The sequence below is a fragment of the Sorex araneus genome, chromosome 7 (genome assembly GCF_027595985.1).
Source record: "Sorex araneus isolate mSorAra2 chromosome 7, mSorAra2.pri, whole genome shotgun sequence".
Taxonomy (NCBI): domain Eukaryota; kingdom Metazoa; phylum Chordata; class Mammalia; order Eulipotyphla; family Soricidae; genus Sorex; species Sorex araneus.
This window is the reverse complement of record NC_073308.1, coordinates 66,562,591-66,582,151: the sequence shown is the minus strand read 5'-3', so window position 1 is coordinate 66,582,151 and position 19,561 is coordinate 66,562,591. Positions and strand designations below refer to the sequence as shown.

Below are 19,561 nucleotides of genomic sequence, written 5' to 3'. Positions count from 1 at the left end.
TCGAGCGGGCACCAGTAACGTCTCCATTGTGAGACTTGTTGCTACTGTTTTTGGCATATCAAATACGCCACGGATAGCTTGCCAGGTTCTGTCCTGTGGGCGGGATACTCTCGGTAGCTTGCCAGGCTCTCCGAGAGGGACAGAGGAATCGAACCCAGGTCGGCCATGTGCAAGGCAAACGCCCTACCCGCTGTCCTATCGCTCCAGTTCTATATATAAGTATATAATTTCCCTCCAATCAGTGGTGGATTTATTTACCCCCTATTTAAATTTTTTTTATTAATTTTTAAATTTTTTATTGAATCACCATGAGAAAAGTTACAAAGCTTTCAGGTTTAAGTCTCAGTCCTACAATGATCAAACACCCTTCACCCTTCACCAGTGCACATGTTCCACCACCAAGAACCCCAGTATACCTCCCCTCCCACCGCACCCACTGCCTGTGTGGCTGGTGATTTTCACTTGACTCTCTCTTTACTTTGATTACATTCGCCCTACCCACTGTGCTATCAGTCTGGCCCATTGACTACATTCAATATTTCAACAGAAAACTCACTATTATTATTTGGAATTTCCCCCAAAAAAATCAGACCTGCCGAAAAGGCATCACTTGATCATTTGTCTTCCATTGCTGAGAATGACGAGCATATAAGCTATTGCGGCCACGCCGTTTTGGATTTCTGGTTTTTTAGTAATTAAGTCCAGAGAAATTTATGTCACTGCAAGCTCATACATCCGGTTAGTGGGCTCTGTAAGATGGCGGTCGCCACGCCGCCGAGAAAGGGAAGGCCGAGAGAGAAAAACCTTCCCCCTCCCGGGACGGCATGGGGCCATAGCTTAGTTCACAGTCCAGAGGCATTTCTGCAGGAAGCCGCTGGGTGCCGGGAGTAGTTGGTGGGCCTCCGGGGTCATGGCCTTTTAGGAGCGGAGGAGCTGTTCATGTGTGGCCACTCGGGGTCTCGTCTCTCCCCCTTCTTTTTAACGTGGCAGCTGGAGCATTCCATGATTGGCACCAGTGCTTGTCACATCACGCTGTGTGATTGAAGCCCCTCCTCTCTAGAACCCTCAGCTCTGGCTTCATTCTAGAACGTCATTCAGCCTAGAAAGCTCAGGATCCATCTCCTCTGCTCCCTGCTGCTCCTCCTTTGCATCCCTCTGTGCGTGCGATCAGCCAGTGTCTGTCCTTCTGTCTGGCTGCACTGCACTGGGACTAAATCCCCCCCATTCTATCCAAGCCGTTGAGAATGTCACAAGTTCCGGACTTTGATCAATTACCCACTACGGCCTTGAGCGGGGGGCTTCCACTGTACAGATGGGTGAGCACAGGAGAGCGGGCACCTTGGGCTCTCGGCTGGCGTAGAGGGGGTGGGGGGGAGACCGAGTCTTACAGACGCACAATGTGGACCATGTTTCCTAGACTCGGGGCTCACTAGTAAAATGATGAATCCCTTATTTACATTTTTCATTAGCTCAAATAAATTCTTTACACCTGGGTCGCCTCACTGGACCCTCACAAGAAGAGTCGAAAAAGAGGTTTTTATGCCACTCGTGAGTAGAATGCAGCTCGTGGCAGAGAGACGGGGCGCTGGAGGTCAGCATCAGCACAGGGCAGCGGAGTGAGTGGCCTTCCCGCCCGCCCCCAGCACCGCCCGCCGGCCTCATACCGTGATGTGTAGAGCACAGCACGCTCAGCTCCTGGCTGACATCTCCCGAGCGTCTGACGGGAACCAAAAGTTCCCCCACCGCTTCCTCCACGACGTATTCTGCCTCCGGAATAGAGACCGTTGGTTCTAGGAGAGATGGCAGAGACTCATGAGCAAGAACTCGCCTGGATGCATGATACTGGTGTGATTTTAACCCGAGTAGAAACACACACTCTTTGACCCATATATTTTCCAATCTGATTAACTGTATACAGTTATAACATTGAAAATGGATATCTATCTATCTATCTATCTATCTATCTATCTATCTATCTATCTATCTATCTATCTATCTATCTAATCTATCTATCTAATCTATCTTATCTATCTATCTTATCGATCTATCTTATCTATCTATCTATCTATCTATCTATCTATCTATCTATCTATCTATCTATCTAGATTATATATAGTCACACCCTGCAATGCTAAGGTGTTACTCCTGCATCTGCACTCAGGAATCCTCTTGGTGGTGCTCAGGGGACCATATGGGATGCTGGCGATAAAACCCAGGTTGGCCATGTGCAAGGCAAACACCCTATCCATTGTACTTTTGCTCCGGCCTAGAAAATATTCTTTTTCTTTTTTGACTCTTTGGGTCACACCTAGTGATGCTCAGGGGTTACTCCTGGCTCTGCATTCATGAATCACCCCTGGCAATGCTTGGGGGACCCTATGGGGTGCCGGGATTGAACCCAGGACTGCCACATGCAAGGCCTTACCTGCTGTACTATCCCTCCAACTCCTGGAGAATATTTTATTTTATCTTATTTTATTTTATTTATTTTATTTTTTTGCTTTTTAGGTCACACCAGCAATGCACAGGGGTTACTCCTGGCTCTGAACTCTGGAATTACTCCTGGTGGTGCTGGGGATCAAATATGGGATGCCTGGAATCGAACCCGGGTCAGCCGCATGCAAGGCAAACGCCCTAGCCGCTGTGTTATTGCTCCAGTCCCTCCTGGAGAATATTCTCAATACAGTTGAAGAGGCTGTGGAATTTGGTTTAGGAAACCCCTTTTGAAAGGATAAATAGAATATCTAGATTAAAACAGAAAGTGCATCTTGGTAGCAATTCTGTGTCTCTTGCTTTTTTGGGGGAGGGGTGGGGTGTTGAGCTTTACAAATTTTAGGTCTTAGTTGGAGCAGTAGTGCAGCAGATAGGGTGCTTGCCTACATGCAGCCAACCTGGGTTCAAGCCCTGGCATTCCATACAGTTCCCCCAGCCCCACTAGGTGTGATCCCTGAGTACAGAGTCAAAAGTAAGCTCTGAGCATCACCACGTGTGGCTCAAAAAACAATAATAGGGAGCTGGAGCGATAGCACAGCAGGTAGGGCGTTTGCCTTGCACGTGGCTGACCCGGGTTCGATTCCCAGCATCCCATATGGTCCCCTGAGCACCACCAGGAGTAATTCCTGAGTGCATTGCCGGTGCAACCCAAAAAGCAGAAACAAACAAACAAACTAACAAAATAAAACAATAACAAAAGTTTTAGGTCTGCTAAAGAGGAGTGATTTAAAAAAAAATTTTTTTTTAATGGGCTTGGGGGACCATATGGGGTGCTGGGGATGGGATCTGAATTGACGAGTGCGAGGCAAATGCCCTGCTGGCGTGAGCCCAAAATGATTTATTTTTTGCTCCACCTTTCTTTTAACTGTTTCTTTTAAATTTCTTTTAAACAATCAAATAATCAAATTCATTAATGCAGGTTGTCAGTGTGCAGATCATTACAACATGCCAGTCGACCCAAAGCTTACATTCGGTAGACTGGGAACACCTGTAAAGGTGATTAGAGGCTGCCCCAAAGCCTCTCTCCCTCTTGGAGAGCCCGGCAAGCTACTGAGAGTATCCCGCCCGCACGGCAGAGCCTGGCAAGCTACCCATGGCATTACTTGATACGCCAAAAACAGTAACAACGACGGTCCTCATTCCCCTGATCCTGAAAGAGCCCCCAGTACACCATCGGGCTACACTAGCACACAACAGGGATGAATGGAGATGTAACTGGTGCCTGCTCGAGCAAATCGATGAACAATGGGATGACAGTGATACAGTGATTAATGCAGGAAATTAATAGTTTTATTCAATTAACATTTTAATTCACTATTTATTGTGCAGATACCATGTATACAACACCTTGATTTATGGAGAAACATTAGCAACTGGTCCTGTCCTTCGTTTTTACAATAATGGTTGCCACAGAGACGTACTGAGCTATGTCCGGGTACGTGCCGGAGCACACGCAAAACATGTGTGTATGTTTACACAAACAATCATCAGAACACTCACTGAATATGAAAATGAGGGCTGGCCACCCATTGATGGAATTATGTGCACTATTTTTCTTGGGGCCTTTTTGTGTTTTCCAAGTCTTTTCTGTTAAGCATGCTTTGTGGTTAAAACATATGCATTTGTTTTAAAAAGCTTTTTGTTTTGTATGGATCATTTCCTCTTACAGAATAAAGTAAGAGCGCACGAATCCTCTTGGGGATGGAACAGCATCAGACTTAGCTTTATCTTTAGGAACTATTAGACCTTCCTAGAGATGAAGTTGGTGTTAACCTAATTGTCATGTATTATTTTTTTCCCTTCTTCCTCTTCCCACCTCAATTTGTGCAAGTGAAACTGTTATTGACCTCTAGGAAAACAATGGTCATGGGTAACAGGAAAAGGGCTGGTGACAGTTTTCTTTTTGCCATTTTATATTCTTTAGGTAATCTACAATCTTGGCGTTTCTCTTAATTCAAAATGTTGATATCTTGGAAGAAGCTAAAAGTAAATTAAAGTTATTTAATGACATGTTTTAAAAAAATCCAGCTACATTAAGATTGTGTTTCTTGGCACATTCTGTATTTTCCCATTCTGGAAAAGCTTCCTTCTATGCATCTACAAATCCAAAGTCCTTTCACTGTTCAAGACTCAGCTCAAACTCTGCATTTGCCAAAAAACCTTTGGAGCTTGAAATGGTGCTGAGCTCTCTCCACTATCTTATTACAGGACTTTTTTTTTTTGGCCATTGTCAAAAAAATTTTTGACATTCAGTTTTTCTCATGGATTATTGTGGCTGAACGGCTGAATGTTATCAGCAGCCCTGACCAGATACCTCGCAGTGGGACTGTGTATTTTCTGTTTTGTCAGCACACAGTGCACCCACAACAGCATTTCCTAAATTGTGTCTCAGGAAAACTAGACCCACTGTCTATAAACTTGAACTAGTTTCTGCAGAGAAAATGGAGTTTTTACAGGAGCTTGTCAGAATCGATTAACATGCTAAGAATGTGAATGAAAATGCTTCAGAGCTGCAAAGATACTTGAAATGGATCGGAGGCTTCCTGATCTGTGCACAGCTTCCCGAACTTCACTTACACTAAAATTCTGTTTTGCAGTTTGGAACATGCTACTCACAGGACATTCATCACAGAGCCCTGTGGAACGAAACCCGGAAATAAATCATGCATTTTAGAGGCTAGCTGAATCCTGTTGATGATTGGGATAAGCAACAAGCATTATTAAATTAAAAGATGAATACTAAAACTGTTAAACTGTTGGTTTTTCCCCCTAGTCACTCTAGGTGGTGCTCAAGGTTCACTCCTGGCTCTGGGCTCAAACCAAACAAGCCTTCTCCGGGCGGGTAGGGCATTTGCCTTGCATGCGGCTGACCCGGGTTCGATTCCCAGCATCCCATATGGTCCCCTGAGCACCGCCAGGAGTAATTCCTGAGTGCAGAGCCAGGAGTAACCCCTGTGCATCGCCAGGTGTGACCCAAAAAGAAAAACAAACAAACAAACAAACAAACAAACAAACAAACAAGCCTTCTCACGGCAATACATATCTCTAAGTCTGTTTTTTTTTTTTTTTTTTTAAGGAAATATTCTTCTACATTCACAAAAAAGAAGCAGAAAAGAGTACCGTTGCTGATAGCGTTCTTTCTTGTTAATTTTTTTTTGGGGGGGGGGTCGGGGATATTTATCAAATGCATGATCAGATGAACCAAATGAACAGTAGAAAATTCAAGGTCTTACAGCATAACTGTAACTGGACTTTGTAGAACAAGGCTGAAATAGATAGCAGAGCTGCCACATCTAGGACAGACCTCTCTCCCGTCTGGGGAAACCTGTACGCTCAAACCCTGAGGCACGAGCCCTGCGGGGTCCCCATCTGTGAGAGAAGCTGCCTGGTGCCACGTGGAAGCCAACCAGAACGTGCCCAGAGGCCAAAGGAAAGCTCTGTTTTATTTCAAACTTCTATGTTCCATTATAAAAACCTAAAGAACAATGAAATCAGGAGCAGTTTCTTTCTTTTTTTTTTTTTTTTTTGCTTTTTTTGGGTCACACACAGGAGTCACTCCTGGCTCATGCACTCAGGAATCACCTCTGGCGGTGCTCAGGGGACCATATGGGATGCTGGGATTTGAACCCGGGTCGGCCGCGTGCAAGGCAAACGCCCTCCTGGTTGTGCTATCACTCCAGCCCCAGGAGCAGTTTCTTACTGGTGGAACTTCTCCGCGGCTCTGGAGGAAGACTTACAGGGAAGTACACGTCTGCTACCCTCAAGATGGTCTTGGCAGAGGTTAACTTCCCGGAGCTCCCCAGGCTCCCCAAACGGAACCTTGCCTTTGAAAAAGAGAATTTGCATATAAATCTCTTCCTCGGGGACGTCTCCCAGAAAGAAATAATCCCTTTATCTCTTTTCGGAGAGGCAGAATCGAAATCTGCAGGCCTTTCCTTTCCTGAGCCTCCTGATAATCCCGAGACAGGTTTAACTTTTCTCCCCGAGTTCCCTGCCTAGCTAGCTCATTTTATTTTAGAGATGGCCTCCGGAACTGTGTGGGGAGTGACTCAGCTATGCTGGGCTTTTCTCATGGAGACCTGAGCTGGACATGTTATTAATAAATTCTCTTTACTTTTCTCTTAAAAAACAAAAACAAAAACAAAAACTGGGGCTGGAGCGATAGCACAGTGGGTAGGGCGTTTGCCTTACATGCGGCCGACCGGGGTTCAATTCCCAGCATCCCACATGGTCCCCGAGCACAGCCAGGAGTGTGACCCAAAAAGCAAAAAACAAACAAACAAAAAACTAACAACAGGGAAAAAATTCTCCCATGAAATGCTTTACTTATCTTCGAGGCCCAGCTGGGATGTGTGCATCTAGACGGGGTGTAGTGAAGTCAGGAATGCAAAGCCCTGCTGGAGACACATACCGTCCTCGGGGTCTACAATTTCAACAGTTGCCGTTTCTGGAAACTCCAGAACAGCCATCACGGGGTCCGACAGAAGAATCTGGAAGGTCTCTGAAGCTTCGTATCCACGGTCAGGTATGAGTCCCACTCTCCATGTGGCTGTCGTCTGTCCAGGGCTGAACCGAACCCTTTTCTGGGTCTTTCCTTGAAAATCCTGATCTTTCTGTGCAGTTTCGTCTTTGGTGACAATGCCTAGACAGCAAACAGGACACTGGCAATGGAAGCCCAGGCACGGAAGGAACCAGCTCCTTTGGTTACAGTCCCCAGGCTCTCTGGCTCTTGGAAAAGAGGAATTTATAAGAAACCCACATGCTTTTTCCAGCCAAGATTTTTCTTGAGAGGTGGGAGAGGGGATGGAGGCTTTACACTCTAATACACATCTTCCAGGGCACACTCACACCTGGGCACACCTGCAGGGGCACACTCTCACTGGGCACACTTGCAGGCACACTTACCTGGGTACACCTGCAGGGGCATACTTGCATCTGGGCACACCTGCAAGGGCATGCTCTTACTGGGCACACCTGCAGGGGCACACTCTCAGCTGGGCACACCTGCAGGGGCACACTCTCAGCTGGGCACACCTGCAGAGGCACACTCTCAGCTGGGCACACCTGCAGAGGCACACTCTCAGCTGGGCACACCTGCAGGGGCACACTCTCAGCTGGGCACACCTGCAGAGGCACACTCACACATGGGTACACCTGCAAGGGCACACTCTCACCTGGGTACACCTGCAGGGGCACACTCTCAGCTGGGCACACCTGCAGGGGCACACTCGCACATGGGCACACCTGCAGGGGCATATTCACACCTTGGCACACCTGTGGGCTCACTCTCACCTGGGCACACCTGAAAGGCACACTCGCACCTGGGCACACCTGAGAGGCACACTCGCACCTGGGCACACCTGCAGAGGCACACTCTCAGCTGGGCACACCTGAAGGGGCACACTCACCTGGGCACACCTGCAGGGGCACACTCTCAGCTGGGCACACCTGCAGGGGCACACTCACCTGGGCACACCTGCAGAGGCACACTCTCAGCTGGGCACACCTGCAGGGGCACACTCACACCTGGGTACACCTGAAGAGGCATATTCACACCTTGGCACACCTATGGGCTCACTCTCACCTGGGCACACCTGCAGAGGCACACTCGCACATGGGCACACCTGCAGGGGCACACTTGCACCTGGGCACATCTGCCGAGGCACATTCACACCTAGGCACACCTGCAGAGGCATATTCACACCTTGGCACACCTGCGGGCTCACTCTCACCTGGGTACACCTGAGAGGCACACTCACACCTGGGCACACCTGCAGGGGCACAGCAGCCTGCTCTGGGGCTTCAAGGCTGTGTGCCTGGACTCTGCACATCCTTCCAATCTAGGACATTTGCCTTGCAGGACGCCAACCCAGGCTCTTTCCCGGCTTCCCGTGTGGTCCCCCCCAGCACCTCCAGGAGTAATTCCTGAGTGCAGAGCCAGGAGTAACCCCTGAGCATCGCCAGGTGTGGCCCTAAACTAAAAACAAACAGAAAGAAGCAAGTTCTGTGCGGTTGGCTTTTCATCGATAGAATTTGCTTTGAAAGCAAGGTGAAATAAGGACTAGACTGTCCCTCTCACCATTCAGACTCCCTGTTTACTGCCAGAAGAGGCTGCACCCAGTTCCGGGAACTGCACACAGCCCACTAATCTACCTGTGGTAACTGGGCACCGCTGCACACGGTCCAAATGTTGGCACATGGCACTACGGACTACCCATGCCTCCCGCCTTCCATGCTTCTGGCACCACTAAGGTGGCTACCATTACTCCTGGCAGGTCTGTAGAGACGGGCTGCATGCAATCCCATTACTCCCATGGTTTGGGGGTTCCCCTCTGCCTCGGAGGGGCCGGGGTGGGGTGGCATGGTGAGGTGGAGTCACGGAGTCAGAGAGCTTACCTGCTTTGCCCTGAATTTGCAGACAGGGTGTGACCGGCCTTGTGGTGCCATGTCAGGAGAGGTATTGATCTGGTTGTGGAAATTTATAGGGTGGGTGTTCTGAATGGTGAGAGGGACAGTCTAGTCCTTATTTCACCTTGCTTTCAAAGCAAATTCTATCGATGAAAAGCCAACCGCACATAACTTGCTTCTTTCTGTTTGTTTTTAGTTTAGGGTCACACCTGGCGATGCTCAGGGGTTACTCCTGGCTCTGCACTCAGGAATTACTCCTGGCGGTGCTGGGGGGACCATATGGGAAGCCGGGACAGAGCCTGGTTGGCCTCTTGCAAGGCAAATGCCCTGGCTCCAGTCCCGATTTACTGCTCTGTATTGTTCACCAAACACGTGTGTATACTATACTTATTGGCTAAGAGAAGGTAACTAAGTAGCATTGTTCAGAAATGAGAGAGAGGAAAGCAGGAAGGAGATGCAACAAATGAAAGAAAAAAATCACTGGATTATTTTAGCAACTAAGTCGTCAAGAACATCAGACACATGAAAAGTTGCCATGGACCCAGGTTTCAGAGTTTTAAAACCAGTCCCAGAAAGCCCAGAAGCTAACAGAGAGATTCTCGGATGTGACCACGGGGGGCAGCACAGAGCTCTGGCCGCATACCCCCGGCGTGGAGGAGGCATTCTGGCCACATTCTTCAAGTAAATATTTATTCTCGGATCTTTTCCATTTCCGCAGTACTTGGGAGAATAACTCTCGGCTATTTCCCCATAAAGATCTTTACTCACAGTGGCTTGATTCCTTAGGTGTTCAGTGATTTTTTGATCAGGAGAGAATTATCAGCAATTTTCCAGCTAGGTAGGGTAGGGTTGGTAGAATGAAGAAGGGGAGATGGACTTGGGTGCTCGTAGGAAACACGTGTGAGTGACTCGATGAAACAGAACAACCACAGGAGAGAGCGAAAAATACCCTTGCACACTTTCGGCTGCCTGCATAACAACGTTACTCTCCTTATGTTCACTAAATAAAACTGCTTTACTGGGGCCAGAGGTTAGTACAGTGGGAAGCGAGCTTGCTTTGCACACATCGACTGGATTTGATCCTTGGCAGCCCATGAGGTCCCCTGGGCCCACCACGAGTGATCCCTGAACACAGAGCCAAAAATAAGCCCTGAGCACTGCTGGGTGTGGCCCAAAAGACAAACAAAACCCCCCAAACGCAAAAAACTAGTGTGTATAAATTTTAAAATGCCCATTGCGGTGTTCGAAAGTGGAAGGTATTTCCATTCACTGCAAAACTTGCAGGCAGAATTCGGGATTGTTTCCTTTTTGACTTGATGGGCCAGTGAAGGCCTAATGTATCCCTCTGCCTCATGACTTTAGGTTCATCAAAAAGTTTATGGTCTACAGTTGTTTAAACGTATAAAATCAAACGTGGCCTGACAGCAGCTAATATGGAAACTTTCGCCACCATGAGGTTCAGTGGCCACACGAGCCATTTCCCAGTCTCTGTCTCAGATAGTCTGGTATCACGTAAAAGGAGGACCGCAAAGCGCTAAGGTCTGGGAATAATTTCCAACACCCAAGCTCTGATACTCTGATGTTCGCTTTTCCAGATGGCTGAAGAAAGTCTGCCCTCATTCTGGTTTGGTCATGGAGAAGGAATGACAAAGTTTGCAGAATTTCCTCTGGTTTAGTGTTGGAAGAAGGGAAGGAAGAGATGTGATCCCAGCACAGCAAAGTAGAGCTGAAGGCACTGGACTATAAAGCAAGTGTGTTGAGAGAGGGGGAGAGAGGGGGGGGGGAGAGAGAGGGAGAGGGAGAGAGAGAGAGAGAGAGGGAGGGAGAGAGAGACAGAGAGGGGGAGAGAGAGACAGACAGAGAGAGAGACAGAGAGACAGAGAGAGAGACAGAGACAGAGAGAGACAGAGACAGAGACAGAGACAGAGAGAGAGAGAGAGAGAGAGAGAGAGAGAGAGAGAGAGAGAGACTGCTCTTCTGTTCATTGTGGGGCACTGGTCAGGGGTTACTCCTGGCCATGTGTTTAGAAATTACTCCTGGTGGTGCTTGGGTGACCATATGGGATACAGGGGATTGAAGCCTGGTCAGATATGTGCAAGGCAAACGCCCTACCTGGTTGTGTTGGAGGTACTGAAGACAAAATGTTGAATTAAGGACAAGCTATTGCAACCGTTAATGGCTTCACAAATCCCTGGGGGTTGGGGGGAGGCATAAACAGGTCACTTCAGTTGTGCCAATGTTTCATACTGGCTGTTAACATTTATTGACTATTAAGTGTGTTCCCGGGACTCTGCTAGACTGGCTTACACTCTTCATCATATTTGACTTGCAAACAAGTCCTGAGATGGACACTTCAGTGACAAGGAAACTGAAGGACGTGAGAGAGAATCACAAAGAAGAATGAGAATGAGTGTCAGAGCAGGACCCCACGGCCACTTGATTTATCTCGTGTTCTTCTGGATGCTATGCTCTGACTGAGTATTGGCCCCAGCACAGACTGTACTGAGGGAATCAGAAGGGTTTCCTGCAGTGCTGAGTAAGGCGGGCTGTCTTCTGCAGGGATGCTGTAGTCTTTAGTAGTGTTTTGTAGTACAGAAGAGCTGATTGTGGTTCACTTACCAATAAATAGTGGGTGTCAGGCAACTATGTGCCTCCTCCAAGTGGGGAGCTGGGCACAACTTAAGATGTAGTTCCTGACCTAATGAGTCTGAAAACTTACTCAGGAAGGCAGTAACGGCCAAAGGATGCGCGTCAGAATGGTCAGGGCCAGAAGGCCAGAGGCCGTCTCCCTGAGCAGGTCACTACACATATTCAACGGCTCTGGGTAGATAGACTTGAGTTACTATTTTTTGAGCCAGGTAGAATGTGAAACTATTTCTTGCCATAATAGCTTACATCTTGTGCCCAGAAGTTCCTGGGTAGAGGGTTGTGGGTATAGGAGAGAACCCTCTAGGAGGAAGGAAGCCTTATTCAGCCAGTATCTGGCAGTGAGTCACAGTACATGGATAAAGTGACTTGCAGTAAGAATGGAGGCTGAGGGACACCCAGAAACTCTCTTCCGCTGACCATCCCCTAGGAGAGACTCCTGCCTCAGAACTTGAAGCCTGGAAAGGTGATCAGGGAAAAACTTGCTTTCTCTAGGGAGCCTGTTCTCAGCCATTTCCTTCCTGGTTTCTCTCCAACAGTTTCAATACGTTGGCAGGGCTCTCATTGGATCCTGAATATCTGGGAAACTCAGAATGCTCATTTCATTTTATTTATTTATTTTTTTTGGGTCACAGCCAGCGATGTTCAGGGTTATTCTTGGCTCTGCGCTCAGAAATTACTCCTGGTGGTGCTTGGGGGACCATATGGCATAGTAGGTATCAAACCCTGGTTAGCCGTGTGCAAGGCAAATGTCCTACCCAGTGTACTATCTTTCCGGCCCCGAGAGTGCTCATTTTAAAAGACAATACATCCCAATCTATCTTCCCAGCTGTTTATGAAAATCAAGGCTGATGTCCTCCAAAAGTTGATAGCCAAAGATTTCACAAGGTATAATGTATTATTAGAGCAATAATTAATTATTAACAATGACAATGATATGTTTGGTATAGGCATTAAATATTCACTCTCCTCAAGGAGGCATAAGTGTTTGAAGAAAACAGAGAAATTTGACACTACCCATGTCTTGGAGAAATTGACAAGTAGCAGGGTAAAAGAGTGAAAACAATTACACATAATCAAAAGTTATAATTCAATAGAGTAATGGATCCTGTATTATAAATAATTTTTGAGACAAATAGCTAGAATTAAGCTGTGTAAGCTAATAATATATCATGTACTTAAAAACAATTTTAAAAGAGACCGAGCAGGGCTGGAGCTATAGTATAGCATGTAGGGCGCTTTCCTTGCACATGGCCAACCCTGCTTTGATCCCTGGAGTCCCCTATAGTCCCTGGAGCACCTCCAGGAGTAATTCCTGAGTGCAGAGCCAGGAGTGACCCCTGAGCATTGCTGGGTGTGACCCAAAAGCAAAAGAAAGGAAGAAAGAAAGAAAGAAAGAAAGAAAGAAAGAAAGAAAGAAAGAAAGAAAGAAAGAAAGAAAGAAAGAAAGAAAGAAAGCAGGAAGGAAAGAAAGAAAAAAGAAAGAATGAAAGAATAAAAGAGAAAGAAAGAAAGAATGAAAAAATGAAAGAAAAAGGAAGAAAGAAAGAAAGAAAGAAAGAAAGAAAAGAAAGAAAGAAAGAAAGAAAGAGAGAGAGAAAGAAAGAAAGAAAGAAAGAAAGAAAGAGAGAGAGAGAAAGAAAGAAAACTGAAAAAGCTGACGATGATTGTGGAATATGACCCTGAAGGTCTTTAATTTTCCTAGAACCCTTTCAGGTGAAAAAGAAAGCCATATTCCAGAAGGGAGAAAGGAGGATGATAAGAAATCTGTGTGGGATGCAAAAAAATGGGTTTAGACCTTGACCTGACACCATGCACAAAAGTCAGATCAAAATGGATTAAAGACCTCAACATTAGACCACAAACCATAAGGTACATTGAAGACAAGGTCGGCGAAACCCTCCACGATATTGAAGATAAAGGTATCTTCAAAGGTGACACGGAACTAAGCAATCTAGTAAAAACAGAGATCAACAAATGGGACTACATTAAACTAAAAAGCTTCTGCACCGCAAGAGATACAGTGACCAGAATACAAAGACTATCCACAGAATGGGAAAGGATATTTACACAATACCCATCAGATAAGGGGTTGATATCAATGGTATATAAAGCACTGGTTGAACTCTACAAGAAGAAAACATCCAACCCCATCAAAAAATGGGGCGAAGAAATGAACAGAAACTTTACCAAGGAAGAAATACGAATGGCCAAAAGGCACATGAAAAAGTGCTCTGCATCACTAATCATCAGAGAGATGCAGATCAAAACAACTTTGAGATACCACCTCACACCACAGAGACTAGCACACATCCAAAAGAACAAAAGCAACCGCTGTTGGAGAGGATGTGGGGAGAAAGGGACCCTTCTTCACTGCTGGTGGGAATGCCGACTGGTTCAGCCCTTCTGGAAAACAATTTGGACGATTCTCAGAAAACTAGAGGTTGAGCTCCCATTTGACCCAGCAATACCACTGCTGGGAATATATCCCAGAGAATCAAAAAAGTACAATCGAAACAACATCTGCACATGTATGTTCATCGCAGCACTGTTTACAATAGCCAGAATCTGGAAAAAACCCGAATGCCCCAGAACGGATGACTGGTTGAGGAAACTTTGGTACATCTATACAATGGAATACTATGCAGCTGTTAGAAAAAAGGAGGTCAAGAATTTTGTAGTCAAGTGGATGGGCATGAAAAGTTTCATGCTGAGTGAAATGAGTCAGAAAGAGAGAGACAGACATAGAAAGATTGCACTCATCTATGGTATATAGAATAACAGAGTGGGAGACTAACACCCAAGAACTGTAGAAATAAGTACCAGGAGGTTGACTCCATGGCTTCGAGGCTGGCCTCACGTTCCGGGGAAAGGTCAACTCAGAGAAGCGATCACCAACTACATTGTAGTCGAAGGCCATGTGGGGGAAGGGAGTTGCGGGCTGAATGAGGGCTAGAGACTGAGCACAGCGGCCACTCAACACCTTTATTGCAAACCACAACAGCTAATTAGAGAGAGAAAACAGAAGGGAATGCCTTGCCACAGTGGCAGGGTGGGGTGGGGGGGAGATGGGTTTGGGGAGGGTGGGAGGGACACTGGGTTTACGGGTGGTGGAGAATGGGCACTGGTGAAGGGATGGGTTCCCAAACTTTGTATGAGGGAAGTATAAGCACAAAAGTGTATAAATCTGTAACTGTACCCTCACGGTGATTCTCTAATTAAAAATAAATAAATTAAAAAAAAAAAAGAAATCTGTGTGGGGGCTAGAGCGATAGCACAGCGGGTAGGGTGTTTGCCTTGCACGCGGCCGACCCGGGTTAAATTCCCAGCATCCCATATGGTCCCCTGAGCACCGCCAGGAATGATTCCTGACTGCATGAGCCAGGAGTAACCCCTGTGCATTGCCGGGTGTGACCCAAAGAAAGAAAAGAAAAAAAAAGAAATCTGTGTGTGTGTGTGTGTGTGTGTATGTGTGTGTGTGTGTATGTGTGTGTGTGTGTGAGAGAGAGAGAGAGAGAGAGAGTGACAGCTGTGACTTACATGCAGCAAACACCATGGCATAATGCCACATAATTTTGGAGGTTCCCCGCAATTTGTTATTAAATTTCTTCCCACCTCTTCTTGGGACCCATTTGTAAGCCTGGATCCCGGGTTTCCCCACCCACTGCCCACATCACCCAGAGGCACTCACTGACGAAGGCCGTCTCGGCCAGGCTTCCCCTGCGTGTCAGCGTCACCTCCAGGAACGCGGCGCCCTCCTCCACGATGTAGTACTCTCTCTCCAGAGAAACCCAGGCCCAGCGCAGGTGGAAGGGCTGACTTGGTAGCTTATTTCCTCCTGCAGGTGACAGGGTAAAGGTAAAGGATGGAGTCATTTAGGGAAAGACCAGTGACTCTGTTCGCATTTTGCTCTTGAAGTCCCTAAACAAAAGTCATCTTTAGTTTTACAGGGGGAAGAAAAGTGCTTTGCCTTCCAGAGAGTCCTGAGTTCCACCTGAAAGTTCTTCCTGGTGCAGGGGGACCTGTGTGGGGGACCAGGAGCCCAGCCTCAGTTTCCAAAGAGCCCAAGCTTGACTGCTTTAGATTCGGCTCACAGTCAACACCGCCAGCCTTTCCTTGGTCCTTCTCTTGCATCCTCCTCTCTCCCAGCCTCCTCCCTCCCTTCCTTTCTTTGTCCTCTGGCCTACACTTTTGTGTTGATTTTTCTTCCTTTGCCCCATGTGACTCCAGAAGTTTCATAAAAATAGGCCAGTGAGAACCCAGCAGGGTAATAAAAGAATAAAAGAAAAGCAGTGGGCGGGGCAAGCAAGCATGTGGGCAGAGATCCCATCTGCCCAATCTGACCACTTCAGAAGGCCAGTGAAGGGGGCCAGGAGGCTGGAGCTGGAAACTGACCGACCCACGCCCATGGGCTGCAGAAGCAGGAGGAGACGAGCAACTGAAGCTTAGGAAGGCCGAGATTCAGAAATCCCCAAGGCACTCGAGAAAACACCCAGTAGGAAAGAGCCACCTCTCCATCACTGCCCTCTGAGCCTAGGATGCAACGGCGGCCTTCCAGAGCAGGCTGTACACTGCATGCCTCGCTCCCTGGGGAAGGAGCAGAGAAGGTGGCCTCTGTCTTCCCCACACGTCACCCACAATGGAGAGAAGATTGAAGACAATACAGATTGGAGCTTTCATTAATGACTCGGGACTCTCGGGACTCTGTGCAAATGATCAGACGGATGCTGTTTTTATTTAAACTTTCTATGCTTGATCTGATCTGAGAGTGGTCAGAAATGTACCAAGGCCAGCCCACATCTCAATGTCCAGGAAAGCGAAGAACTCTTTTCACCAACCACCATCACTGAATGTGGTCGAAATGACAATTGATGGTTCTGGAGAGGCGCATGTGTCTGAGACTGGTTCAATCCTGGGCACAGTATATGGTCCCCTGAGCACCACTAGGAGTGATCCATTCCTGGTCACCTGAGCACCACTAGGAGTGATTCATTCCTGGTCACCTGAGCACCACTAGGACTGATTCATTCCTGGCCACCTGAGCGCCACTAAGCGTGATTCCTGAGCACAGTCAGGAGGAAACCATGGACACGGCAAAGTGTAATCCCCAAACCAAACAAAAAAGAGGAATGGGGAGGACCGAAGGGGAAAAATATAATCATGTGGGACATCTAGTTCTTGGCTGCATTTTCAGGGCTCATGAGCATTGCCAGGTGTGACCCCCAAACAATAACTAAAATGATAGCAACATTGCAGAATACGCTTGTTTGTATGCTAGAAAACTCACTCAAAGGCATAAAAAGCTGCATGCAATTTGCTTCTCTGTAATATCTCTAGGTAGTGTATGTTACATTAGATTAATTAAAATTTGTAATTTATTGGAAAATTGTCAAGGAGGGAACAGTAATCTGGTACATTTTAAATCAAATTACAAGTATTAGAGTTATAATCTGCAAATAATAACTTGATGACAGATTTCTCAAAATTTATTTGGCTGCTTTCAGAAGTTACTTTAAGTGTTTGAACTGTTTTCAACTAAAAAGATGAAGTAAGTTTTTAATTCAAAGCCCACCGTGATTATGGTGGCATTAATATGAATTTTTTTTAAAGACCCCTGCTTATGACAATTTTCCCCCTAAAATTCCCATGGAATGTTCCTGTTTTCTATCACTGAATAATTCACCACTGTTTAATCGGCAAAGGACTTTAAGATCTCAAAGGCCAATCAGATCTGTAGGTTGGTGCAATGGAACTTTCTTACTGGCACTTGACTCCTAACAGTTTACCTTCTGCTCAGTTCACTCTGGTCATTTCTGTGTTAGATTGATCTGCAACATTTTAGGGTCAAAGATTTTTCTGGGTTTCCTGAATGGCCATGATCCCAGAGGCACACAAACCAATCTTGGATCCCAGCGGCTTTTGGCAGAAATGCATCTGGACTGAGCACTAAACTACGGCACTGTGCCACCCCGGGTAGGGAAAGGTGTTTGTCCCTTCCGCCCTTTCTCCCTGGCAGCACGGTGGCTGCCACCTTTTCAGAGCCTATGGGACAGCCAGGCACGAGATAGCAGTGAGGAGACTGGGGCCTCATGGGGTGGGGGGTGGAACCAGCCCCTCGCCCCGCCCCGACAAGGCCCGAGTCACAGCCCACGAACGGCTCCTCTGACTCCTGAACGGCCATGATCCCAGAGACACATAAACCAATCTCGGAACCCAGCGGCTTTTGGCAGAAATCCCTCCAGACTTATTACTAAAATACCAGAAATCTAAAATCACGAAGCAGCAGTGCGACATCCTATGCTCTTCATAACCAGCAACATAAAACAAATTATCAAATTATCTAAGACTTCTCTGCTAGGAAATCTTACCTAAGGATTTCTGTACCCTTTATTTAAGAAGTTTTTGGTTGTTTAGTTGGTTTTTGCCTTTGTGGGGAATGGGGAAGGAAGTACGGGTGTTAGGAGTGTTTAGTGAAATAGTCTTTTTGTGATGCTTTGAAAGTATATTTAATAATGAGTCAGTATATTATGAAGTCTAATTTAGTGATATAATCTAGAAAGAGTCCTAAATATACGTAAGAGACTTTAAATATAATAATGCATTAATGTTTTGTCTTCAGAGCTTCTTTGCTTCTCTTATTTTTCTGCTTTTTAATGTTTTTGTTGTATTTCCTGTTTGATGATGCCAGGAGATAAACCGAGGGCCTTGTACATGGAAAGCCTGATTAATACTGCTCATCTGCCCTTGAACTGCACCTTGGTCCCAGAGCTCCTCTGCTTTCAGAGGAAAATATTATTGGATTGTGTGTCTGAGAATTTTGCTATAAAACCAAATCTCATCAAGCAGAAATCTCCAGTTATAGTATGGTTTTAGGATGAAAGCAGGTTACATTAAAGGAAAAACTGCCATATATTGGTATATGTACACATACACACACACACACACACATGCCTCTCAGAGAGCCCGCCAAGCTACCGAGAGTATCCTGCCTACACGGCAGAGCCTGGCAAGCTCCCCGTGGCGTATTCCATATGCCCAAAACAGTAACAATTACAGTCCCATCCCCCTGACCCTGAAAAGAGCCTCCAGTCGTTGGGAAAGACGAGTAAGGAGAGGCTGCTAAAATCTCAGGGCTGGGACGAATGGAGACATTACTGGCACCACTCAGGTAAATCGATGAACAATGGGATGACAGTGATATAGTGATCTAATGATGCCTTTTCGGCAGGTCTGATTGTTGGGGAAAATTCCGAATAATAATGGTGGGTTTTTCTCAAAATATCCAATGTGATCAAAGTGGAGAGTAGAGTGGAAATCATCTGCTGCACAGTTAGGGGGAGAAGTGAGAGGAGGGGTATACTGGGATTCTTGGTGGTGGAAAATGTGCACTGTTGAAGGGATGGATGTTTGATCATTGTATGACCAAGACTTAAACTGAAAAGCTTTGTAACTGTTTTCACAGTGATTCAATAAAAAAATATATATTTTTCTGGGCATGTAATGGTAAATGTCTCCCCTCCAATTATGTACATTCTGTGGATTATATATATGTGTGTGTGTCTGTGTGTGTGTGTGTGTGTGTCTGTGTGTGTGTAGTGTGTTTTAAATTCCTGGAATTCGTGGCAATTCTTTTGTTTCATTTACTTATGGTTTCCTTAAAGACTCTAAGGACAAGGCACTGATTGCATACATCAATTGGCAATAGGTTTCCAGAGTAATGAATAAGTACAATATTTCCAGAGTAAGCAAAATTACTTAGTTAATATAATTATCACATATTGAAAGGAAATTCTTTATTTGCTTTTTTATGGGGGGGGTCATACCCAGTGATGCACAGGAGTCACTCCTGGCTCTGCACTCAGGAATTACCCCTGGTGGTGCTCAGGGGACCATATGGGATGCTGGGAATGGAACCCAGGTCGGCTGAGTGCAAGGCAAATGCCCTACCTGTTGTGCTATTGCTTCAGCCCCTGAAAGGAAATTCTTAATGCCAATCTCTGGTGCTGAAGAGTGG

The 19,561-nt window shown here is 46.4% G+C and overlaps 1 protein-coding gene across 1 annotated transcript in view; it reads right to left on the bottom strand.

The window, feature by feature from the left end:
- FREM3 (FRAS1 related extracellular matrix 3) overlaps positions 1–19,561 on the bottom strand; it is a 74,932-nt gene that overhangs the window by 11,067 nt on the left and 44,304 nt on the right. Inside the window, exons 3-5 of the mRNA XM_004606263.2 lie at positions 15,239–15,385; positions 6,905–7,135; positions 1,665–1,790 (exon numbers count right to left, since the gene is read on the bottom strand). Of these exons, the coding sequence (XP_004606320.2) occupies positions 1,665–1,790; positions 6,905–7,135; positions 15,239–15,385 (504 nt within the window). The remainder of the gene's footprint in view (positions 1–1,664; positions 1,791–6,904; positions 7,136–15,238; positions 15,386–19,561) is intronic.